Source organism: Sparus aurata, chromosome 10 (assembly GCF_900880675.1).
Source record: "Sparus aurata chromosome 10, fSpaAur1.1, whole genome shotgun sequence".
In the NCBI taxonomy this organism is placed as follows: Eukaryota; Metazoa; Chordata; class Actinopteri; order Spariformes; family Sparidae; genus Sparus; species Sparus aurata.
Window position 1 is genome coordinate 9850371 of NC_044196.1, and position 26681 is coordinate 9877051.

At 41.2% G+C, this 26681-nt stretch overlaps 2 protein-coding genes and 1 long non-coding RNA gene across 3 annotated transcripts in view; 2 read left to right on the top strand and 1 right to left on the bottom strand.

The window, feature by feature from the left end:
* The window catches only part of LOC115588980 (uncharacterized), a 654211-nt gene that overhangs the window by 405103 nt on the left and 222427 nt on the right, over positions 1-26681 (bottom strand). The gene's annotated exons all lie outside the window — the stretch shown is intronic.
* On the top strand, positions 13240-17341 carry LOC115588981 (putative high affinity immunoglobulin gamma Fc receptor IC). Its single transcript, XM_030429653.1, has 6 exons — positions 13240-13321; positions 14207-14239; positions 15176-15454; positions 15618-15903; positions 16393-16662; positions 17178-17341. Exons 1-5 carry the CDS (start codon positions 13285-13287, stop codon positions 16427-16429), a joined length of 672 nt encoding a protein of 223 aa, XP_030285513.1. The 5' UTR covers positions 13240-13284; the 3' UTR covers positions 16430-16662; positions 17178-17341.
* Positions 17549-18278, top strand: LOC115589010 (uncharacterized). The gene is made up of 2 exons (XR_003985457.1): positions 17549-17628; positions 17761-18278. It is a non-coding gene; the product is annotated as an uncharacterized LOC115589010 (long non-coding RNA).

Here is a 26681-nt window from a genome sequence, read left to right on the forward strand (position 1 = left end):
CTGAGATCTCTTTTCCAATTTTCGTTTCCTTTGGGATTCCACTGGGTCCCACTCTTTGCCAATTACACTCAGGAAATTCAATGACTTGCAGGCAATGAAACCAGTACTACCAAGAGTGGCCCACCAGTACTATGATAACCTCCCTCATCAATAGACAGTGTGAAAATGAGTTTGCACAGCACCTGAGTGGAACTTTGATTAAGGGTGGGAAAGGAAAACAGTGATTAAGGTTAGACATTAATAAACAACTTGGTTAAGGTTGACAAGTTAAACATCTTGGTTATATTTAGGAGAGTAAAACAACTTTGGTTATGTGATGTTTGCATTTATATGTAAGAGCGAAAAATGCCTAAGTCGTGGCATATTCTGCCTAAGTCACTTTCTATTTGTTAGGGAATTGATGATGGGTCTTTTTCTTTTTGCATACTTGTTCACACATCTGGTTGAATGTACTGTTACAATATCAATAAAAAATATCAATATGTTTTCTAAAAATTATGTTTTTTCTTGTTTTCCAAAAACATTAAAATATGACTTAGGCAATTATGCTATGAGGCTGACGATATGTTTCTTTCTGCCCTTACACCTGTAGTCTCCACTGTCGGATTCAGTCACATAAATGCTGTGTTCATTTTGATCTGAAAGTTTTTCTGAGCTGCTTGTTCTCCATTCATACTCCCACTCAGTGTCTCCTCCATCTTTGATCTCACATCTGAGAGTGATCCTCTCTCCTCTGTATACTTCAGTCCAGTTTGGCTGCAGAGTCACAACAGCCTTGTTTGGAACTGTTCATGTTCAAGAATTCACAGAAAGGAAACAAAAATGAAGAAAAGTTAAATCTACATCAAACATAAAATGTTATTCAATCAATTAATACAACATACATCTTTATTCTGTTTCCAATACAAAAGTCAAACTCACTGATTTTGTAGATAGTGACTGAATCACTGTACTCTGTGTAGTTAACTGGCTCTCCTCTTCCTCCTCTGCACCAGTAGACTCCTCCCTCTGAGACTCTGATTGGTCCAGCTGAGAGTTGAGAGGTCAGAGGTTCAGAGGTTTTCTCTCCTCTGTACCAGAAGTATTTCCAACCAGATGATGATGGGTTCACAGAGCAGGTCAGGGTCACACTGCCCCCTACAGGAATGTCTGTGTCATCAGCCCTCAGTTCAGCCTTTGGTCTGTTTTCTGTTTGATTTAGAACAAAGACAGAAACAAGGAAATGAATGTCACTGTGATTAAGTCCAGTTAATATGTTGTCTTATTCTAGTTGTTCTAGCCAATTTTGATGTGCGAATATCTTATGCTGTGTATGTGTTTGGTGAGTGATGTAAATAGCATTGTTGCTCGTCCACCTGGGCATAGACAGGAAATCACGGTGGTGACGGGGTCTATATAGGGGAGTCACCGGTGAACAGGTCAAAGGGAATAAGGATCACTGAGACCACACAGTTTTTCAACTGTTTGTTTTGTGTGTGTTTGTCTGAGATGTTTTCTGTTATATCATAACGCAAGTCTTTTTGGTTTTCTTTCATGTTTGGTTTCAGTTCAATTTGTGCCAAAGAATTTGTGCCAATCACTGCAGAGCCCACCTCCACGCCCCACCTCCTGTGTTTTGAGTTGCAAATGACACACTTTAAGAAACAAGCAACTTTGAGTGGAGATATATGCGAGAAACACAACAAGCGTGAATTGGAATTGGATACTTGCACAGAACACTGGTATGCGAGAGATACGAAAGGACATAAACTGGAATCTGAATCTGTGTTCCTGTGGATGTTGGTGTGTAGCTAGCTGCTACCCTACACACTTTTTTATATTTAATTATTTTTTGGCCTTTGGCTTTATTGACGGAACAGCTGAAGATATGACAGGAAACAGGATGAGAGAGGGGGAGTGACACGCAGCAAAGGGCCCCAGGCCTGGAGTCGGAGGACAAAGCCTCTATACATGGGACACCTGCTCTACCCACTAAGCTAAACGGCGCCCCTACCCTACACACTGTTGATGTAGGCTATCCATAAAATCTTCACTCCCTTAGCCCATTCTGGATGTCTGGATGCTCTATACTCATCTCTAAGTTACACTCTTTTGTCTCAAAGTGTTTCTCCAGGCTTAACTTCATGCTGGTGCATTTACTACCTGCTTACATTATTAATCCATTGCCAATTCTAGCATAGGCTAAAACATGGTTACGTGTTTCAAGTTCCTATCTTGCTAGCATGTTAGGCTTCTGTTCAGTAGTTTATATTGGTGTTTATGATGAAGTTTTTAACAGGCAGATTTTCATATTAGTTGCACGATCACAATTTGCTTGGTTTATCTTCTTGCTAGCATGCCTGGTGTGTTGCTAACCTTCACGCGGCGGGATTGCTAGCAGCTAACTGATGGTTTTGCTTTTCCCCAATGGCTAAGAAAGCAAAAGGCACCGGTAGTGGTACTTAGTGTTAGTGGAATGGGGTTCAACTCCCTACAGTGTCCTTGCTTAAAGCCAAAATATATGACAACACAATAGTTATCAATCAATCTACACATTTCACAACAAACCTAAATATCCCTGACGTCCCACCTTCAAACACAGCCTCATTTGGCCATCCATGAAAAAGCTACTCAACCTCCCACTTTTCTATAGGAATACGTACTCCCTATGGGGAATGTACTAGTGTCCTGAATCACACATCATACATATACAGTGCAAAACATGATTATATCAACATGGCTGATAAATAAGTTATGCTGTAATAACTCTGTGACAGTAACAATAACTTTACAGAGGTGCTGGATACAGTTAAGAGTGATTTTATTACTCATACATAGAGAATATAGAGAAATAAAGTTTAAAGACGTACAGAAATGATGCCAAAGAGCAGTGAAACTGTTCTGGAGGGTGGTAGTTTAAGATTACTGTGATTATATCAGACACTTTAGTTTGGTTAATAATTTGGCATCATCTGTTTGTGAAGCATTTGACAACTTGTGACTGTTGCAACAAGAAACACAGCATGTGGCAGAGAACCGGCTTCTCACGCTAAGACACACCACAGTTTATTCTAGCATTTTGTTCATGATATTTTAATTTCCCTCATGATCATCCTATTTGATAGCTGGAGTCATTGTAGTAAGATGAGGCAAAACCGAAGGCATCTCAGTTTACAGATATCTTTACTCCATCTTATCAGGCTGCAGCTCACAGGACAGGTCACGTCTTACAGATTAAAAGTTGTTTAATTCTTTAATTGAATTCAAAAACGCTATTGTAATATGATTGAATCCAATTATCTTATGTTTCTTGGATGTGTGATAAAGATGAGGAACAAACCATTCATTTTCAATGGACAGGAAATGTCATCATGTCAAAAGTATGTTGCAGTCAGCACCCCCCTAGTGGTTTGAGCTTTGTGTGAATGTGAAGCAAAAACAGAGTCAGACAAACATCCTGAAGAAGAAGCTGATAAAAATCTCTGCTCTCACATTTCTAAGAAATGGGACTTCTCTTTTCTCTCTGCTGCATATTAATCAATACAAAGTAGGAAGTTTGATCAGAAGCAGAGTGACAGTGTCGGTGCTGGATGTGAAGATGGGTCACGCTCTGCTCGGTGTGCTCGGGTTATTCTGTGAGTACATCTGTGACTTTCTATGTGATTGTCAGTATTTATATCAGTGTAGTAGTTGCGTAGACATGAACTTTGTTGCTGTTTGTCTTGGTTCAGATTGGAGGATTATGTTAAGTTTGTAACTCAACTGGTTACTTATGCACTAGTTTGTGCACACGTACCTGGACAATGCATGTACAGTATATGATCACAGGTATGATGTATATAGCTGTGGAATTAAATGTATTTCTTATTTACCAGGCCTTTATATATTGAAGAGGTTTTTAAATGTGTTTCCCCCCTCTCTAGCTCTGTATCATCACAGAACTGTGTGATACTGTTGATTGATAAACAATAGTTGTCACTGATGAAACTCCAGCTGGATTTTGTATTTGATTCTGGTCTAATGAAGTTTTCATCTTTATTTTAGTGCTGAATACACTCCTGTACGGACATGCTGAAGGTGACTAGTTATCTTTTCTATATTTACTGATTATGTTTGGAAAGCTGTTTCTACACAGCGTCAGTGAACCAAACTAAAGTATCTTTACAGTCACTAAGCTTATTTCAGTGTGAAGTCAGTGGCATCATGCAGAGTGACACTTTCCAAGTAGCTTCCCTTAACAAATGAGCACTAATCCAGTTATTTCATGATGTGCACTGAGTAAAATGACACATATATGGAAAAACACAGCTGCTAAAACAAGTGATTAAGAGTGATACAGCAGGTGACATACAGGACAAACATAATCAGTAAATATAGAAAAGATAACTAGTCACCTTCAGCATGTCCGTACAGGAGTGTATTCAGCACTAAAATAAAGATTACAACTTCATTAGACCAGAATCAAATACAAAATCCAGCTGGAGTTTCATCAGGGACAACTATTGTTAATCAATCAACAGTATCACACAGTTCTGTGATGATACAGAGCTACAGAGGTGGGAAACCTATTTAAAAACCTCTTCAATACATAAAGGCCTGGTAAATAAGCCATACATGTAATTCCACAGCTATATACATAATACCTGTGATCATATACTGTACATGCATTGTCCAGGTACATGTGCACAAACTAGTGCATAAGTAACCAGTTGAGTAATAAACTTAACATAATCCTCCAATCTGAACCAAGACAAACAGCAACAAAGTTCATGTCTACACAACTACTACACTGATATAAATACTGACAATCACATAGAAAGTCACAGATGTACTCACAGAATAACCCGAGCACACCGAGCAGAGGGTGACCTCGATTGACCTTGATTAATATACAGCAGAGAGAAAAGAGAAGTCCCATTTCTAAGAAATGTGAGAGCAGAGATTTTTATCAGCTTCTTCTTCAGAATGTTTATCTGACTCTGTTCTTGCTTCACATTCACACAAAGCTCAAACCACTAGGGGGTGCTGACCACAATAAGTGGTTTGTTCCTCATTTTTATCTCACATCCAAGAAACATAAGATAATTGGATTCAATCATATTACAATAGCGTTTTTGCATTCTATTAAAGAATTAAACAACTTTTAATCTGTAAGACGTGACCTGTCCTGTGAGCTGCAGCCTGATAAGATGGAGTAAAGATATCTGGAAACTGAGATGCCTACGTTTTTGCCTCATGTTACTACAATGACTCCAGATATCAAATAGGATGATCATGAGGGAAATAAAATATCATGAACAAAATGCTAAAATAAACTGTGGTGTGTCTTAGAGTGAGAAAAACATGTGAAGCCAGTTCTCATCAGCATGACTGAAATATGTTTCTAGTCAAGTTTCACACATAATGACGTGATGCGGTGATAGCAAGGTTTAGACAGGGTCACCATTCACACCTCAGAAGTGTTTTTTTCTCTTGTGGTAGAAGTTGAATCGAGTAAAACAAGGTGACATTTTCAGCTGGAAAAGTTAGCTAAACTTAGATATTCATCTCCTGGATTCATCACGTTATCTATGAGATAATAATAGTTCTCCACTAGTCTACACACCTCAACACACCATCAGGCCAATTGAGAAGTGTTTCTTTCTGTAATACTCACTGTGACCACAAAAGACTCACCTGCACCACTACTCATATACTGAATAAGATGAAAAGCATCCATGGTGCTCCAGTTGAGTTTTCATTTCTCTCTGCACTCCAAACACAACATGCATCTATTGTATGTTAACAATTTATGTAACATGACTGTCATGTTGTTTTGGTGAGGAATATGTCAAACATGGCACCAATCTGCCCTCAGTGTCACAGCTGGAGTTCTGGGTATCATCAACAAGTCACATCAAGGATTTACATTTTATGATCTCATACGTATTATTATTCATATTCTGATATATGAGCATTTTGTTGTTACACAATTGTTTATGGTCGTAGTGTTCAGTGTCAGTTGCAGCAGTTAGAGTACAGTGTGTTTGGGTTTTCTCATGTTTTATGATTAAAATGCCAATTTAACGTCAACAGTAGTAGTTACCAGCGAGTTCCAGCAGAGGGAGCAAACAGCTGTCATAATAAGGGTTAATGGTAATCTGTGCTTTAGGAGGATGTGTTTGAAAATACAAATAATGTATACATAATTCATAGTTATGATATGGAAATAGATGCTGTTTATTGAATACTGCAATTATAATATAGTGCTTAATTAATTAACAGCTGAATCACTGAGGCCCATCAGCTCATCTTATATTGTTAAACACTCCAGAGGGGCATCCACATTTGACTTGTGTCTCCAACAGTGTCATCAGAGAGGTGTGAGGTCAGGCCTGGTGGCAGGATGAAATGACTGAGGGGCTGTTAGATATTCAGAAGGGCAATTTAGCTTTTTTTACTTCCGCTGCACACGCACCAAAAGCTAACAAAGGAAATGTTATTTGGTTTCAGCAAGGCTTGTTTTGTTTGGCAGTTCAAAGTCTACATGAATGAACATCACATACAGGGGCGCGCTGGCTTTAGGGAGGCTCGGGAGTATTCCCAAATGGCCAGTCTGTTCCAGGCCAAACCGGCCGGTGGTCGGAATGTTTTGTACCTCATAAAACAGCCGCAGGTGGCACAGAGTGGAACGTCAGACTGGGTCAATCTCATATTTTGCATATTAAGAGGGGATACGAGCGCCTCCTCCCAACTTGAGCTGATCCTTGTTTCTATTGAAATGTGATTAGCTCAGCCGCTCAGTCAGTCATTAAACCATTATTTACCTGTTTAAAAAAAAGAAAGAAAAAGAAAGAGGAGTGGCATAAATTCAAAATAGCAAACAGGTGTGTCGGGCTGCATCGAGTCGGGTTGTAATTTTCAGGGCCGTTGAGAACTCTAGTTTGTGTTTTGGATGTGTTGAGGGCATGCAGACCTCGGCTTTCCGCCTATCTAATTGGCTATATCGGATCGGCTGATATTTTGCATTTTGTACAACTTGTGAGATTGGCCGTAATGTCTTAATTCACCAATCTGATCAATGAAGTCACTGTTGTGTTGAAACTTTGCAGATGCTCCCGTTGCAGAGATTGCAGATTGCTTGTGGTTTATTGGTCTCAATTACTCAGAAGAAGTTCCACGGCACTGAAATGTTTGTTTGCTAGTGATGATGTTGCTAGCTAATGATTCAAGATTCAAAAAACATTATTGTCCATCACATAGTGACAGGGCTCAAAACATAAGTGCCTCAAAGACATAAAACACAGATTTAAGCCAATGAGACGTATTTGTTTTGCTTTTAACAAACAAAGCAAAACAAACATGTCTCATTGGTTTAACTAATCTGTGTGTGTTGAGTTTAATATCATTAGATTATTTTTATACTGCAAATAAAGTATTCATGTTACAATTAAGGGAGGTTGAGCGGTACTGGCTAGAGATAATCAGGCTCACCTCCACACATAGTCTGGGCTCTGAAACCCAACTCCTTGAGAGAGGCTAGACTCTCTTCTACTCTGGAGTCGCCCACGTTGAGAGGCGGCGAGCTGGTGTGGGCTTGCTTATACCTCAGCCGCCATGTGTTGTAGTTCACCACCAGTGAACGAGAGGGTCGCCTCCCTGAGCCTTTGGGTCGGGGATAGGTCTCTCACCGTTGTTTTGGCTTATGGGTCGAACAGCAGTGCAGAATACCCGGCATTCTTGGAGGTCCTGGGAGGGGTACTAGAAAGTGCCCCAACTGGGGGACTTCAATGCTCATGTGGGCAAAGACAGCGTTACCTGGAGGGGTGTGGCTGGGAGGAATGGCCTCCCCGATATGAACCCGAGTGGTGTTTTGTAGCTGGACTTCTGTGCTAGTCACGGTTTGTCAATAACAAACACCATGATCAAGCATAAGGGTGTCCATTTGTGCACTTGGCACCAGGATGCCCTAGGACGGAGGTCAATAATCAACTTTGTAGTCGTGTCAACTGACCTCCGGCCGTATGTCTTGGACACCACCTGGTGGTGAGTTGGATCCGTTGGCAGGGGAGGAAGCTGGACAGAGCTGGCAGACCCAAACGTATTGTGAGGTTCTGCTGGGAACATCGGGTGGAACCCTCTGTCAGGGAGGTCTTTAACTCCCACCTCCAGGAGAGATTTTACCAGATCCTGAGGGAGGCTGGGGACACTGAGTCCGAATGGACCATGTTCTCCACTTCCATTGTTGATGCAGCTGTCCGGAGCTGTGGCAGTAAGGCCTCCGGTGCCTGACATTGCGGCAATCTCCGAACCCAGTGGTGGACTCCGGATGTAAGGGATGCCGTCAAGCTGAAGAAGGAGTCCTATCGAGCCTGGTTGGCTCAGGGGACTCCTGAGGCAGCTGACAGGTACCGGCAGGCCAAGCGTGCGGCAGCACAGGCGGTTGCGGAAGCAAAAACTCGGGTCTGGGAAAAGTTTGGGGAGGCCATGGAGGAGGACTACCAGTCGGCTTCGAAGAAATTCTGGCAAACCATCTGGAGCCTCGGGAGGGGAAAGCAGTCCTCCACCAACACTGTTAACAGTGGAGGTGGGGAGCTGTTGACTTCGACTGGGGACATTGCCGGGCGGTGGAAGGAATACTTTGAGGATCTCCTCAATCCCACTGACACGCCTTCCATAGAGGAAGCAGAGGCTGGGGACTCAGAGGTTGACTCATTCATCACTCAAGCCGAAGTCAGTGAGGAAATCCGGAAGCTCCTCAGTGGCAAGGCACCGGGGGTGGATGAGATCCGCCCTGAGAACCTCAAGTCTCTGGATGTTGTGGGGCTGTCTTGGTTGACACGTCGCTGCAACATCGCTTGGCAGTTGGTGACAGTGCCTCTGAACTGGCAGACCGGGGTGGTGGTCCTCCTATTCAAAAAGGGGGACCGGAGGGTGTGTTCCAGCTATCGGGGGATCACACACCTCAGCCTCCCTGGGAAAGTCTATTTCAGGGTACTGGAGAGGAGAATTTGGCCGATAGTCGAACCTTGGATTCAGGAGGAACAATGCAGTTCTCATCCTGGCCGCGGAACAGTGGACCAGCTCTATATTCTCCATAGGGCGCTCGAGGGTTCATGGAAGTTTTCCTAATCAGTCCACATGTGTTTTGTGGACTTGGAGAAGGCATTCGACCGTGTCCCTCGTGGCTTTCTGTGGGAGGTGCTCCGGGAGTACGGGTTCGGAGGCCCTCTGCTAAGGGCTGTACAGTCCCTGTACGAACGGAGCAGGAGCTTAGCTCGCATTGCCCACAGTAAGTCAGACCTGTTCCCAGTGCATGTTGGACTCTGGCAGAGCTGCCCTTTGTAACTGGTTCTGTTCATTATTTTTATGGACAGAATTTCTAGGCGCAGCCAGGGGCTGGAGGGGGTCTAGTTCGGGAGCCATTGGATTTCATCTCTGCTTTTTGCAGATGATGTTGTCTTGTTGGGTCCTTCGAGCCAGGACCTCCAGCATGTCCTGGGGCAATTTGCAGCTGAGTGTGAAGCGGCTGGGATGAGAATCAGCACCTCCAAGTCCACCTCCAAGGCCACCTTTTTCTTGACTGGAAAAAGGTGGCCTGTTCCTTCCAGGTTGGGCGAGAGCTCCTGCCTCAAGTGGAGGAGTTCAAGTATCTTATTCACGAGTAAGGGAAGGATGGAGCGCGAGACTGACAGGCGGATCGGTGCAGCAGCTGCAGTAATGCAGTCGTTGCATCGGTCTGTCATGGTGAAGAGAGAGCTGAGCCGAAAGGTGAAGCTCTAGATTTACGGGTCAATCTACGTTCCTACCCTCACCTATGGCCATGAACTGTGGGTCATGACCGAAAGAATAAGATCCCAGATACAAGCGGCCGAAATGAGTTTCCTCCGCAGGGTGGCGGGGCGCTCCCTTAGAGATAAGGTGAGGAGCTCTGTCACCCGGAAGGAGTAGAGTAGAGCCGCTGTTCCTCCACATCGAGAGGAGCCAGCTGAGATGGCTCGGGCATCTGTATCGGATGCCTCCCTTGGGAGGTGTTCCTGGCATGTCCCGCCGGGAGGAGACCCCGAGGAAGACCCAGGACATGCTGGAGTGACTATGTTACACGGCTGGCCTGGGAACACTTAAATACCATCTAGACATCAACTTACAAATACAATACAAGGCATATTCACAGATATATGTAATCTCCACATGACCTCTGAACAGTGGACTTGACCCTTCACATGTGTAGCACGCAATAATTAGTGGTGTCTCACATACAACTCATCTGGATAATGTCCAAACAGTCCAGAGTAGCAGCGCATGTATGAAGACTGTTGTATGGATCAGATCCACAGTACGTGTGGATGTTGGTCTGCGTAGAAACGGTGATGTCACATGGAAATATGTAAGGAGCTAATGTTAGCTACGATGACTACATAATGCTGAGTAATAATACATTTCCACAACTAAAACAAACCAGCTCATTACCTGTCTAACAGAGAAACAGCTAACATGGCATCCGTCGTCAGTCCGTCAACAGTCGCTATCTCTGAACAGTTACTCCAACGTTGACTCTGGTTTCAGATCTTGAGCCACCAACGTTTTTTTGTCTGTAGCTTCTCCAGTTTGTCTTTCTTTTCTTGCTCTGTTTGTCAGTACAAGCTGCTGTAGCTACAGCTGCTAATGAAAAGTGTGTCTGTACATTCTCTCTCATTCTTGTCCATATACGGCTGCCGCAGTGCGGTGAAGAGACTCCGGTCATGCGCAGTGAGTGACGGGCGGAGTCAGCGCAGGGTGGGAGGGTCAGGACAGGTTGATTGCCTGTCCATACACTATCTTCGGGTAATTTTTGATTAATATCTGAAGACACCATGCTGATAATCTTTTCTAGTTTATTAACCCTTGTATTATGTTGTTTCTCCCCCCTTACTTTACTTACTGGTGTTCGTGGTCAGGTCAGGTTTAACTGCTCTTATGTTACCACAAAAAAACATAAGTAGAACATAATCATTTACCAAATGTTATTTAACACCCTTTAATGCTGTAAACAATGTTTCCAACTAGTTGTAAACATGCATAACTGCAGTGAATATACAAAGAATAGACACTGAAAATTATAATAATAATCAAAACGGAGACCAAATTCTCAGAACATCAGAAAAAATCATCATGAATAGTCATCTGTGTGTGTGTGTGTGGTGGTGTGTGTGTGTGTGTGTGTGTGTGTGCCACACAGGAGTGGCATTGTAAAATCAGGTTGGAGTGTGCCTTGCAAACATAGGCATCACATTTGTAGCTAACTTGTTTTATTTATATTCTCTTGGAGGTCTACCTGGTCCAACTCTCTCCATGTGTCCCCAAACACACACTTCCCCCCCAGGTTTGTCATGTCCAGTATAATTTCCTCCATGGACTCTGGTAATAAGAGTTGGAAGCTGGACTTGATTTCATCCACATGAGATATTACGTATCGTGTTGGCCCTGGCATCATCCTTACAATGTTTTCCACTCTTGCTCTGCCTCCTCTGTCCTGGGAGGAAGAATACCAGAGCAAGTTGTTGCCCTTGGACTGGAATGTCACCTCAGGTGCCTCTTCTTCTCGTGCCTCTTCTGCATGTGCCTCTTCCTCTGGAATCTGTTGCATCCATCCATCTGTTGACTGGTCAGTCTCATAAAGGTCTGGATCAAAATCAGGATGGATGTCGTCTTCCATTACTGACACATCTTCCTCTATCTCCAGTTAAACTTCGATCTCGTCTTCATCTGATTCAAAAAATCGGTCCAGAGCCTCTATGACAGTAAATTGCCTACTCATTGTGGTCACAGAGTCAAATGACAGAAAGGCACAAATAAAGTTTTATATAGGTTGTCTGGGAGAAGATAATCTATTTTGTAAAGTGTGGTTCACGTGTAGGGATGGGCACATAAGCATGGGAAAGAGATCAGTTCCTATAACAAACACCTAATTGTTGAGTTTGAAATGTGTAAGTCTGTATATATTGGACCTTTGAACAGGTTTGATACATTGTTAGGTCTGGAGAGTGTGTGTGGCTCCCAGGTGGGCATATAAGCGAGAGAAAGAGACAGTTTCCCATAAATGACATCTAATTCTTCAGTCTGGAATGTGTGGTACACGTGGGGGAATATATACTGTATATGTGCGTGTGTGGGTGTGTATGTGAGGGTGGGACGATGTTTGTGGTTGTGGATGTAGAAGTGTGTGTGTACATGGGGATGTTTTCCATCTAAGGAATTAACATAATCTAGTATTACCCATTCATTTCATATGCCGGTCAATTTTGACCGGGAACACCACAGGTGTTACAAAATTGATTAGATGACTCAAAATTCGTTGAAAGTGCTGATCAGAAATTTTATATGTTCAAATGCCTAGTGTGGAGGATATCATAAAGCCTCGAGACAATCAGAAGAAAAATAAAATGTTTAGGATCTTATGAAGTTGTAAATCGGTCAGATTTGACCCGAACATCATAGGAGGGTTAAATGTAATTCTTTAACTGAATAAAACACCGATTAAAATTAAGAAATTCTTTATTTTCTGAAGTCAAAAAAGAAAACAGCGGTTTTACTCTGGTGAGTATTTGCTTATGTAGTATTTTAAAGAAGATTGTATGGGTGACATGGCGTATATATAACACAGGCCCACAACAAAACATAAGCAGTGTGGATGCACAAACATATCTACAATAAATTGTTAGTATATGGTCTGATGTGATTAATATCATGTTTCATGTATGTGCAATAATTACTGTTAATGCCACTTTTTCATTTCACGTTTTAGAGACCAGCAGTAGCTATTGCACCCACAGGAAGGGACTGAGCTCAGATAAAAACAGTTTTTATGAACAGAAGTGAGCATGAAGAGAGCAGAAAGCCTTCTTTCACAGCTCCCCTCTGTTTCTTTGTCTCTCATTATTCACTAGAAGAACCGTTTGTTGGCATAACATGCACAGATTAGCTGACAAAATGTTATTGTGATGTGATATGATTGAATCCAATGTTTTTATGTTTGTTGTATACGAGATAAAGATGAGGAACAAACCTTTATGAGGGAGATGAGCTCATAATTTATTCATAGTGGACAGGAAATGTAATCTTGTCAAAATCTGCTGCGGTCAGAACCACTGAGTGGTTTGAGCTTCGTGTTGAAGTGAAGCAAGAACAGAGTCAGACAGACATTCTGAAGAATAAGCTGATGGAAAAATCTCTGCTCTCACATTTCTAAGAAAAGTAATCTCTCTTTTTTCTCTGCTGCATATTAATTAATACAAAATAAGAAGTTTGATCAGAACCAGAGTGACAGTGTCGGTGCTGGATGTAAAGATGGGTCACGCTCTGCTCGGTGTGCTCGGGTTATTCTGTGAGTACATCTTTGACTTTCTATGTGATTGTCAGTATTTATTTCAGTGTATTAGTTGTGTAGACACGACCATTGTTGCTGATTGTCTTGGTTCAGATTGGAGGATTATGTTAAGTTTATTACTCAACTGGCTACTTACGCACTAGTTTGTGCACACGTGTAATATCTGGGCTCTCTTCATCAAAAAGTGTCGGCGTGTACTTTGATAATACAAGAATTCTGCGGAGGCAAGGCTGGGTGGAATGATAGAGCAATCTTTATTGAAACAGATCTCAAGCCAGCGTCCGAATCAGAATAGGCCACATTCTGATGTTCTCAAATCTATGGCAAAAGCAAGGTCAAAATGCTTCGCCCTCTGCACTATCAGAAATTCTATTAATCCTTCGATCGTAGGACATCTACCAAGTGCCACCACCCCTGTTCTTCCTGTGGGGGCCTTTTTTAGAGTCCCTTCTCCAGTACACACCCACTTCTCCTAATTGGTCACTTTGGTAAATTATCCAAAAGACTAAAGGAGGAGTTGACCTATCTCCCTGCTCATCTCCCCTAACTCATCTAACTTGGCTGCGGTCAACCGTAGGTCTTTTCCCCAAAATGTCCTTCTACAGGAACATAAACATTTAGGCATCTCCCACCATATGGCGTGGGGGCCAAACTCAGTTTCGTACTTTATGGTCTGCTAACCTTTAACACACCCCCAGCTGAAGAACAACTCCGGGACCCTTGGAGCTGTGAGCCCCACTCTGTCTACATTCCTTCACTCACATAAGGAAAAACAATTAGTCATCGTTAAATCTAAACTAAGTTAACTCAAAAATCAGAATGTGTTGCCATCCATATACCTTACACGTTTCTGGTCTAATGAAGTTGTAATCTTTATTTTAGGGCTGAATACACTCCTGTACGGACATGCTGAAGGTGACTACTTATCTTTTCTATATTTACTGATTATGTTTGTCCTGTATGTCACCTGCTGCATCACTCTTGATCACTTGTTTTAGCAGCTGTGTTTTTCCATATATGTTTGGTTTTACTCAGTGCACATCATGAAATGACTGGATTAGTGCTCAGTTGTTCAGGGAAGCTATTCGGAAAGTGCAGCTCTGCATGATGCCACTGACTTCACACTGGAATAAGTTTAGTGGCTGTAAAGATACTTTAGTTTTTAGTCTTCTTTATGAGCCAACACTGTGTATAGTTGTGTGATACAGTCCCTTACAACAGTCTGTCACTCACTCAGTCATTGTGGGCGGTGACGTGGTGTGTTTGCTGCCACATGCTGTGTTTCTCGTTATGACCTCTGGGAGCTGCAACAGTCACAAGTTGTCAAATGCTTCACAAAAAAATCATGACAAATTATTACCAATCTAAAGTCTCTGATATAATCAAAGTAATCATAAACTACAAACCGCCAGAACAGTTTCACTGCTCGTTGGCATAATTTCTCTACGTCTTTAACTTTATTTCTCTATATTCTCTATGTATAAGTAATAAAATCACTCTTAACTATATCCAGCAGCTCTGTAAAGTTATTGTCACTGAGTTCAGCAGCAACAGTATAACTTATTTATAAGCCATGTTGCTGTAAACATGCTTTGCACTGTGTATATATGATGTGTGATTCAGGACATGATTAGTGGTGCACTTCTGCCTCTGGTGGTCAAAATGATGATTACAGAAAGAAACGCTAAATTTCTATCATGAATATTTTTGCAGTCTTACACGCATGAAAAAAATTAGAATAAAAATGTATAACTTTGAAAATGTAATTAAGAATAAAAAAGAATTCTCACTTGTCCCTCTGGGCTTCTGTACACTTTTGTTTCCTTTCTGGAAATTCTTGAACATGACCAGGTCCAAACAAGGCTGTTGTGACTCTGCAGCCAAACTGGACTGAAGTATACAGAGGAGAGAGGATCACTCTCAGATGTGAGATCAAAGATGGAGGAGACACTGAGTGGGAGTATGAATGGAGAACAACCAGCTCAGAAAAACCTTCAGATCAAAATGAACACAATATTACATCTGTGACTGGATCCCACAGTGGAGATTACAGGTGTAAGGGCAGAAAGACACATACGCAGCATTCTTCAACAGATTGGAGTGATCCCATCAAACTGACAGTATCAGACAGTAAGTCACATCACATTTCTTTCAAAGTGAAGATTATACAGCTCATTACAAGTTTGTTTTTGTTCATGTATATTTTTAAAGTAAATCTTCAGTATGTACTGATTGTGCAGAATGTATCTGATCCACTATCGATACATGTTTTCATTAAAACATTTTCCAACAGGACCCCAGCCTGTCCTCACTGTGTCTTCATCATGGCTGAGTGCTGGAGCATCAGTAACTCTGAACTGCAGAGTTAAAGATCCATCTGCAGGATGGAGGTTCTACTGGTATAAAAGGGTTCCTCGTCTATCAGGCAACTTCTACTACAGCTATGAGCAGCTACCTGGCAGCAGCAGTGGGACTGAACAGGATTCCTACATTGTTCATGGACAAACACACACAGCAGAATATCAGTGCAGAGCAGGAAGAGGAGATCCAGAATATCAATCTTATACCAGTTACTCTATGTATGTCTGGACTTCAGGTTTGTTTCTATCTCTTAAGAAACAGATGTTATATCATCTTGTTTCTAAATAAAAACAAACAAACAGTAACTTGAAAAATTTACTGGTCTAATGATCTTTTCTCTCTCACTAACATCAAGTTAAACTTACTGGGTGGAATTTACTTGTTTCCTTCTGTCCTCACTCTTTAACACAACACTCAAAAAGACAGATATGATATCTTGGCTAAAACTCTGCTTTCATTTACAAAAAGTACTTTTAGTCTGGATACTTAAGCTCTTCTTCTGCTTACAGCAGCTGGAGTCACTTGGTTGACTATCATCCAAAATGTTCTCAAAATTGTAGCAAGACGTCAAAGTAGAAATCAGAATTTTACCAAAATACTGAACTTTGTTGCAATAAAAAGAAAGCTAAGGACTATTTGAATGGAGGCATTTTCTATCTGAAGATCTCTGTGCTCTGTTTGACCTCTTATCACATGTTGTTTTTCAGATATTCACTCATCAGCATCTCTCACAGAAAGTCCTGACAGAGCTCAACACTTCACCTCTGACTCTGTCTCACTGAGCTGTGAGGGAAACTCTACTGAGTGGACAGTGATAAGATCATCACCTGAGGAGAGATACCTGTTCGACTGCTCCACCTGGGGGACAATGAATGGATCAACATGCAACATAAACACTGACTGGCCCAGTGATGCAGTGTACTGGTGTGAGTCTGGATCAGGAGAGTCCACCAACGCAGTCAACATCACTGTACAGGGTATGATTTCATTACATTGTGTTTTTCTTTGACTTATTACTTCAAACATCCCGTTGTGTGTTGAGGAGGACAGCACACTGACATGTTAAGAGTTCTGCCCAACACTCTGCTTCATCATCTCTCCAGTAATTAATGGTTTTCACTTGATAAACATAGTTGAGTATTTAATCACTCTGTGATTTTAACCATGTATAAATATAGAATATAGATTTGTGGCTGATCTGTTCTTCAGTTTTTAGGTCCATGATCACCATTTAAAGTCAAGTGTGAAGGATTTAGTGATATTTAGCTGTGAGTTTACAGATTCAGCCAACTAAAAGAGTTCTTGAACATCAGACACACAAGGTGTATGAAGATGAAACGTCAGATTTTATGATCACTGTTAAATCAGTGACAACAATGTCAAGGAAAAAAACCCAGTATGTCTTTTCTCATCTCTCGACATCAGCTCATTCTCAAGTTCCTCAACCAGCTGATCTCTGACTGAATCCTCGTATTCTTTGACTTTTTAACAGATGGAGATATGATCCTGCTGAGCCCTGCCCGTCCTGTGACTGAAGGACATTCTGTTAGTCTGAGCTGCATATCAAGAAGTCAAACATTTGACTCCATTGTGTTTTTCTATCACAATGAGAAAGTCATTCAAAATGACAGCAGATGGGAGTTAAATATCTCTGCAGTGTCAAAGTCAGATGAAGGATTCTACAAGTGTCAACACTCAGGACGAGAGTCAGCACAGAGCTGGATGTCAGTTCAGGGTGAGTAGGATTAAAACAATTGCTGCATTTTCTTGTAAACTTTTTTTGACTGAGAAATAAATTTAGATGAATGTTGTTTTCCTAGTTATTCCAGCGGTGTCCAGGCCTGACAGCTCTTCATTTCCTGTACTGTTGATTGTTGGGCTGGTTTGTGGAATCGTTCTTGTTATTCCTCCGCTCGTTTTGTTTTGCTACAAAGCGTCCAAGGGTGAGACCTTCTTCTTCTGTTATTACATGTTCTTCAATTATTCAAAGACACACACATATATGGAGAGTGACAGTGAAATATGATAAAACATGTTGACGTGAAGTCTTTTTGTTGACTTTCTGTTTCTTTCAGCTCAATAAAGAAATCTGCATCAACTAAACCAACAGAACGGAAGACTACATGAAAAACTCCATCTGTACTTTGACAGCTTCTCTGTGATCACTGTGTGCAGCTGTGCTGAACAAATAACTCACAGCATTTTGTAAAGTTAATCTAACAGCAGCTCATTTAAAATAACTGTATCATATGGTTTAATCTTCTGTCGTATTTGGTATTAAGAATTTAGATCATCACACATAATCATAAAATGTTTAGTTGTTTACATCCGGTATGTTCTGACACCTTTGTTGTTGTTTATTGTTGCAGAGAACAAATATTATGTGTGGACACTCGGTATGAGGTGATAGTGCCACTTTAAAGTCAGCTTCTTTTGTAGCTTCTGATTAAAAAGAGTTGAACATTTATAACTTTTGATTTACTTTATGTGAAAAAAAAAATCCTGTTAACATACAAGCTTTTTGTGTCATTTTAAAAATGTTTGATATTCTCTATATTTCATGTTTTTATATATAAATTACTTTTAAAAGGTGGTTGACCATTTTCTGCATCAACAAACTTGTTCCATCAATAAGCTGTCAGCAGTGTTCCTCATAGATTTAGAGGGAACAAAAGGAGTATAACGTTTGGTTACTGGTGTAACCTTTGTTCTCTGAGGGAAGAGGCTATCTCTCCACCATGCTGGAGTGCCCCCAGCACTCTTGCTAAGTCCCATGGGGGCACCATTGGTGACTTAATTCGCACAGTTTGTCGATGGGCGCCTTTCAAGAGTTGTGACATGAGGGTACAGCAGCGGGTACAGCAGCGTCCCGACAGGCTATGGTTCCCGACTCATGAAGCCTTAATTGCAGCTACCATCCCTCTGAGGGTGGCGGCGGATTTCCCCTGGTCCAGCTGCTCTTGCAGCAAGTGCAGGATATACTGTGATGTGGAAATGAGGGGGTCCACTTGATGTCCAATTTGGAGCCACCAGGATCATCGCCGCATTCTCGAGACGGATCATCTATAAGAGGGGGTGGAGAAGGCTGAAAGGGGGAAAGGCATACAGCAGGCCTTGAGGCAACTGGTGAGCCAGTGGTCTGTGCCTAGTGGTTGGTTGTCCCTCCCCAGGGAGAAGAACAGTGGACATGAGCCGTCTCCCTGCAGGCAAACAGGTCGGCTGCTGCCTTCCCAAAGCGTGCCAGATCTGAGCAACAACCTCTGGATGGAGCCTCCACTCTCCTAGCTGAGGGCCTCCTCCATCAGCGGAGTGCCGCACAAAGTCGCTGTGTTGCCCAAAGTTTGGTCTATGGGGGAGTCTGGGGGCTCAACCCAAGCTCAGCAGGCATCACTGCACTGGTTGCATGTGCAAAAGGCCGAGTGGGACTATCTGGACAGTGGCTGCCATCAGTCCATTTCAAAATAAAAGTCTGGAGAATAAAGGGTTTGAACATTGTTTGGAACATTTAAGATAATTTTAGCTCAAAACTCAACAAAGTATATGAAAAAGGTAATTTTAGACATTTTAATGTAGAAATGTTTCATATTATATGAACTCAACACCAAATAAAAGTTCTGAGTTTATTTTATATTAAATCCACCCTTAGCAAAAAGTAGTATACTTGAAGTTCATTTTATTAAGTATGCCAGAGTATAAGTATAAGTATAGCAAGTATACTATGGACCATGTACTTGTAGCGTACTAGAAAGTATACTAATTTAATACTTCTTCTGACTAAATCGGAACATTTTAAGTTCATAAAAGTATACTTTAAGTATACTTTATAAGGTCGTTTTAAGTTTACATAAGTACACTTTCAAGTACACAACAAGTACACTCATCTATATACTACTAGTGTACTAAGTATATACTTTTAGTCCACATTTTAGTTTATTAACATGTAAGTTTAAAACAGAGGTAACACCTCAATGCAAATGTGTGTAGTGAAAGACATTTTTATTCTGTTAATTTAAATGTAAGCACATGTCAATGACCTTAATCTGTACTTAGATCAAGATATACTAAGTGTTAATAGTCATAATTTGGCAAGTTACAGCCAGTGATTCACCATTCAATAACACACATACCAACAGTTTAACAGATGGGACGTCTCTCCCAGAAAACACACCTTCACTCACGGTGCCAACATTTTTATCATCTTTGTTAACTCGACACAATTTAACCACAAAACAAGGATGTGAATTAACCATCTTACACATCATCTTATTCACAACCACAGTCATGAGCCATAATTACACCAACAACAACAGAATACCCAAGAGTCTTTGTGCCACAGTCCACAAGGGGCGTTATAGTATACTAAAGTACAAGTATAAGCTTTAGTATTAAAGTATAAGTCTAAGTATTAATCTACTTAGTTTAGACTATTCTTTATACTTTTCAGTATAAGCCAAGTATACTTCACTATACTTTTGTTGAGTATATAAAATATATTATATAAAAAGTACACTTCAAGTATACTGCCTCAGTTTTAGTATAAAATAAGTATACTTGTAGTACACTTGAATAAACTACGTTCTGCTAAGGGCAGTTTAGAGAGTATGAAGCACACATGCAGGATATACAGTATACACAGTGTAATCAAACAACAACAACACACAAATGAACACAATGAAATGTTAGTGAGTTTACGATAGGATTAGATGTAATGGTTTTATGTTTCCTGGATGTGTTATAATGACTTCTTCTTGATGTCATTTCTTGTTTTTAGTACGGTACACTTGTTTTTATTTTCCTCAGTCCATTGGTTTTAATATTGGTTGAAAAACACACTGTACACTATTATTATTATTATTATTATCATTATTAGTAGTTGTAGTAATATTCTGATCATTGTCTGGACTCCAACAGGATTTATTGATCTCTCTGTCATGATGTGTCATGAACACTGACAGGAGTAGTTGTAGTAGCTTTTACAAGAAAGCATCAATGACTTACAACGTGTCGGAGTAGTTTCACAAAATTTGTTAAGTTCCTCCCAAAGCGACAACTCTTTAAATCACGTGATTTTTTAAGGGAGTCTGGGGATATCAGTAACCAGACAGCTGTGCGGTGGGTTAGTGGAACTGTCTGTGATGAATTACATAGAACATTTAACTAAAAAGGATTCCGTGCTTCTTCAAACTGTGTTATTTTTTTCCCTCTGAGAACAGCTTCTTTATTCACTTGTGGAAAACAGGTTTCTGTGTGTTAAACAGCCACTATGGCTGATCCAACTTTACTTTCACTTTCACCAAAACGAACATCGCAGCAGAGTTGAGCTGACGCAACAAGAGATAACAACTCCTCCTGTGGCCTCATGATAACATGTTGTAACAACATCTCCCCCTCCTCACTTCAGACCCATGTTGCTGTAAAGAGAAGCAGTTCTTCCGTCCAGATCAGAGTTAAATACTTCAGGCGACACAACGTGGGACAGCTCGCTCCCATACAAACACGTAACTAAACATGTTGTGTGATCTAGTTTGTGTTTTTGTGTTTCTGGGAGAGACGCACATCGATTCACCGTCGACGCAGATCCGAAAACAGATTAAAGTCTGGCTCAAGTTTTTTAAAATGTGCTTCTTTATCCAGCTAGTTTGATGCTCAGGATTTAACATTCAGTATCTAAAGAGTAAATGACCGAGAGGATACACATTCAGCAGCCACAAGAACAAGTAAGTGCTTCCTTTAGCTACTCAACTAACATGTTCACTATCTGTACATAATAAGATACACAACTACCATGTGTGTGTATGAGCAGCACTGGTTCTGCAGTGTTTCATGTGGCAGCTACATGTTGTTGTCTGCAGCTGAATCCACATGTTCTCATGTTTCCTGCTGATGGTGGACACTGTAACCACTGGCGCCATCTTGTGTCAGAAGAACAACACAGCAGCTTAGCTATAGCATCCAGACTGTGTCCAGTCAGGAAGTCCTTGTGTGATGATGAGGATGATGAAGACAAAGGAGTGTTTAGAAGACTAAAGACAGACTGTAGATGTTGGTTGTGGTACATGTGAGGACTGAACTGTGATCACATGACTCTTCACCTCTGTCTCCTCTCACAGGGAGAAGATGATCTGCAGGATCCTGCTGCTCATCAGCCTCAACTGTGTCTGTGGTCAGTTTACAGCTTCACTTTCTGACACTGTGATTCAATGAAGCAGTTAAAGTAGCCCACATGTGAGCAAACAGCTGATGTTGATGAGCCTCTGCAGCTCTGAGACGTCACTAAACTGTCCACACAAACATGGAGATGGAGTTTAAAGGCTGCCATGTTAAAGCTGTCAGTGTGTCTGCTCCTCACTTTCCCTCTCTGTCTCCTTAACAGGAACATTTGTAGTGAATGTGACACAGACCTCCTATCAGGCAGAGGAGAACCACAACATCACACTGGAATGGACGTTCACAACCACAGCTGACACTTCCCCAAACTCACTTTATATATTCTGTGAGATGAAAACTGATCACAAAGTTTCAGTCCTGTTTGAACTACGTGGAGGTGTTGTGATCCCAGAGTCTCGGGATCAACAGTTTGTAGGACGAGTCCAGTGGGACGAAGACGTCCTCAGAGACGGACGACTCAGACTTCATGTGTCCAGACTCAGGACTGAGGATTCAGGACAGTACCTGTGTGACGTGAAGACAAACTATGGTGTGGACTTTGGTGATTCTTGGCTCAACGTCTCTGGTAAGTTGGTTGAGTAGAAGTCACTAGAACTTTATTAACAGGTTCAATTCAGCAGCTTTTTTGGATCGATAAGAACCTGAAGAAAAGTATTGAGGACGACCACAATCCACAATCAAGCTGTTCTGTTGTTTGGTCTCTTTATAGCAGCGAGGGATCGACCCAAACCTGAGAGATCCAAGACAGCAAGTCGAGGAAGGATCAGCCTCTACTGTGTACAGGGACTGACACCAACAGTGGTTGTTGTGTTGCTTTTTGTTACATTTTTATTTATTTACCATCCATTTTAGAAACAGAAGTCCAGAAGAGGATTTAGTTACAGCTCAGCATTACGGGAGGAAACAGTTTGATCAGTTGATCTGTAAATGAGACATCCTGCCTTCATGTTGTTCAGTAAGTGTCCTGATATAAGAGTCAGAGGAGATGAACAATGATGGAGTTGATGGAGGAAACGTTGTTCTTCACCTTCAGATCTAAAAACTGCTCTGTGAGAAACATGTTGATCTAGAATACCATGTTTATGTAACAACTGTATATATGTTACATTTATAAACTGTCTGGTCAAAAGAAACGCCACCACCTGGAGTTAACTAAGCAAATAGGTCAGAATCATCCATTGGATAATTACTGCAGGGAGTATATGTTTCACATGGCAACAAGTTATTTAACTAACTGATGCAGTGAATAGATTTTCATTTCTTAAACAACCATGTGTGAAGACATTTCCTCTGATTATTGGGATGCATCAAACAAAGAAAACATCTAATAAGATTACTGAAATCACTAAAATTGGGTCAAGAACCATCCAATGCATTATTAAAATCTGGAAGAACAGTGTAGAACCATCAACTTCCAGGAAGAAATGTGGTCGGAAAACTATCTTGAATGATCGTTACCAGAGATCACAGCTTTGTTTGATAATGAAAGTAAGAACATTTCCACACAAAATGTGAAGAGAACTCAAGGGACTGGATCTAAACATCTGTGTAGTCTTAAGAAATCACTTATCAGTGAGGCTAACTGGAACAAAAGGCTTAAATTAACTCAGGAGCATAAAGATTGGACTCTGGAGTGGATGGAAGAGGGTCATGTGGTCTGATGAGTCCAGATTGACCCTGTTCCACAGTGATGGGAGCATCAGGGTCAGCAGAGAGGCAGATGAAGTGATGTACCCATCATGCTTAGTGTCTACTGTAGCTGCCTGTTGGGGCCATGTTATGATCTGGGGTTGATTCAGTTGGTCAGGTCAGCTGACTACCTGAATATACTGAATGAGCAGGCTTTTCCATCAGTGCTCTTTTTCTTCCCTGATGACACACTGTGTTCCAGGATGTGTTGAGACTTCACACAGCAGCTTGACTCTCCCATCATCAACACAAGATGTTGGTGAACAATTAAAGCAACTCTGGACGGAAAGAAATGTTGTGACATTGATCAGCTGATCAGAACGATGCCACGGAGAAACTGGCTGTAATCAAAGCTAAAGGTGGTTCAACCAAATATTACAGTGTGGGACTTTTTTGGGGCCAGACAGAATGTTATATTTATATTTTTTCTCCATGATGTATTCATTTAATAGGTAAATATGACATCATGATTCATCTCTCATCTACTGTACTCCAGCAGGATGTCATGAAGCTTCAGTTGAACTGACCTGCTTGTTGTATGATGTTACAGACACACAGGACGTGATGTTGTCATGTATTTAATATGAATAACATTTTGTAAATGATCCCTTTTATATAAAAATATATTACATGACACACGAAACCCCTTTATATCCTGTTTCTGTTTTGTATTTTTTTACAGGTATTTTGTAATGTTCACTTTTTTGTGTTAGAAAAGCTGTGATTTGTTAACGCTGGTGTTAAAGATAAAGGATTTCTACTTTATTCAGGAGAGTCTGCTTGTTGTCGTTCCTGAAGACATCTAATAACATGAGAGTAAAATGAAGCCTCCTCAGCTGCAGTCATGTATTAATGTCAGCAGGGGGCTCCAGTGTAATTCTAACTGTGTAAAAGCAGCCCAGGTTCACGTTAACATGTGTAACATCTGCCCACAGTGCGGGAAGTAGTGTTTCACAATGAGGTCATTTCACTGGAAAAAAACAAATGAGTTTTCTACAAAAAGAAAGGAAAGTCTTTAAGTATAATGTTTGCCGAATTAACAAGTTGGCCTAGATAGTTAAGGTCGTGTTATAGACAGAGCTTCATGACATGTTTACAGTTACTTTTAACGCAACAACTCTTAGAATTGAGGGTTTTTTAAATGGAGTCTGGTGAGTCTATTTTCTCCGAAGAAGCAGGCTGTTCGTGTTTACCGGATATGTTTAGTTTTCAATGTTTACCATCAATATGTGATATTCTTGAATACGCTTGTTGGAAATGTTGAAATCAGCTCTTATCAGCTGTTGGGAGGTAAGAAACACGTCAGACACAGAAGCAGACAAGATGCACTTTAATCACAAATAATTGACAGTTTTTACAAAGAAAGAAACATCTGAATGTTTTGTATCTAATGCAGAATTTGAAAGAAGGCAGTACTTATTTATAATTTGTTGGAGCCGTTTCACAAAGTTTGAAAAGTTTCTCCTCAGGACGCGTCAACTCTTAAAATCACGTGATTGGTAAGGGAGTCTGGTGAAGTTGCCGCTACTACTAAATTTACTCTAATGCGTGGAACAAGTCCATGGGTTTCACACACACACACACACACACACACGCAGCCGCTCACTTCTTGCACCGAGTAGATGAAGTTGGCCACAACAAGTAAAAAAGTTAAAGTTGGAGTCATTGGAGTTGGAGTCACGTGATCCTTCATCTCCTGCCCACATGTTTAGTGTTCCTGTCAGAGATTGCGCAGTTACTGAAGAGTTCCATGTGAAGGAATGAAAGAGGATGTGTTGATGTGCACAGTTTAGTCTTTAGGACCAGAGATAAGACGTAAAGAGGCTCTGCTTCATGTTCACAGTCCGATCACTGAGGAGCGACACTAAAAGTGAAACTAACAAGTCTGTGATGTGGTGAGTTTACTCTCGACTGACTCAGAGGAGATTTGCAGCCTCCAGATCAGTTCCAGCAGCGGTTTTAACCTGCGACAGAAGACGTCCTGCAGGTGAACTTTACTGTGTAACACGTTTCTGCAAACAGAGGAATGAGGAAAATTAGGAGGGGTTTTTGTTTTTTCGTCATGAACTTCATCAGTAAATTTGAGACTTAAACATTAAAGTTGATCAGCTCATAAACAGTGCATGAGGCAAAAATGAGTTTGTTGATTTTCTAATGTTGTCCTTCTGTTATTTAGATATACATTTTGTACTATAACTTTGAGTTTGCAGTTTAAATATTTTTCATTGATGTCATTGATGATTAGTTTAATTGACGTTGGATATTTGTTAATCTTTTCTGTCTATAACAGGCTATTTGATTTCAGTTCCATACTCTCTGTACTGCAGCTTTTAGAGGCAGCAGCCTCACACTCGGGCTCCAGAGGGGTTGTTGACCTGAGTGTAGCAGTGGACCTCAGACTAGCAGTGGAGACACCGGGTTTTCATACCGTGTCCTTTCCTGTTCTGTTTTTATTACGAGAAGACCAATTTTATGGATAGCTGAGTGACACTTGTGGAATAAAGGTTTTCTTTATTTTTTCAACATTACCTGGACGTGGAGTGAATTATTAACAACAACAGTGCCTGGACACATGTAAGCCAAGAATACCAGGGAGTCAACGTCTGCTCACACACACAGTGTTGTTGTCACTTTGAGGACTTTGGAGATATTCTGCGTCTGTTCAGAAGTTCAGCATGAAGAGGTGTTTTATATTTCAGGTTATTGTTTTGGCAACTTAACTTCTGCATAAGGAAAAACTAAAAAACTGAGTTCCTGTGTGAGGCCCCGGCCCGGATACTCTATAGCAGCGGTCCTCAATAGGCGGCCCCCGGGCCGCATCCGGCCCACCAGCCTCTTATTTGTGGCCCCCGAACTGTTATTCCCTCACTATGTGTTTTGGTTGGGTCAGCACGTGTACACCGGGACTTGTCTCCATGCCAACGATATATAAAACAGCTGGGTCACTCACTGCTGCAAGCTCAATTTTTTAACTTTCACTTTCGTTTTCGGAGCAATTCGCGTATTCACATTTTCTCGGTGGTATGAAACTGAAAATGGCGTATTGTAAGTTAAATGCTATAACCGAGAGGGCAGGGAAAATCGGCAAATCAGTGATACTTAATATCTGCCCTCACGCCTCTTTCAACCGGGTCCAACT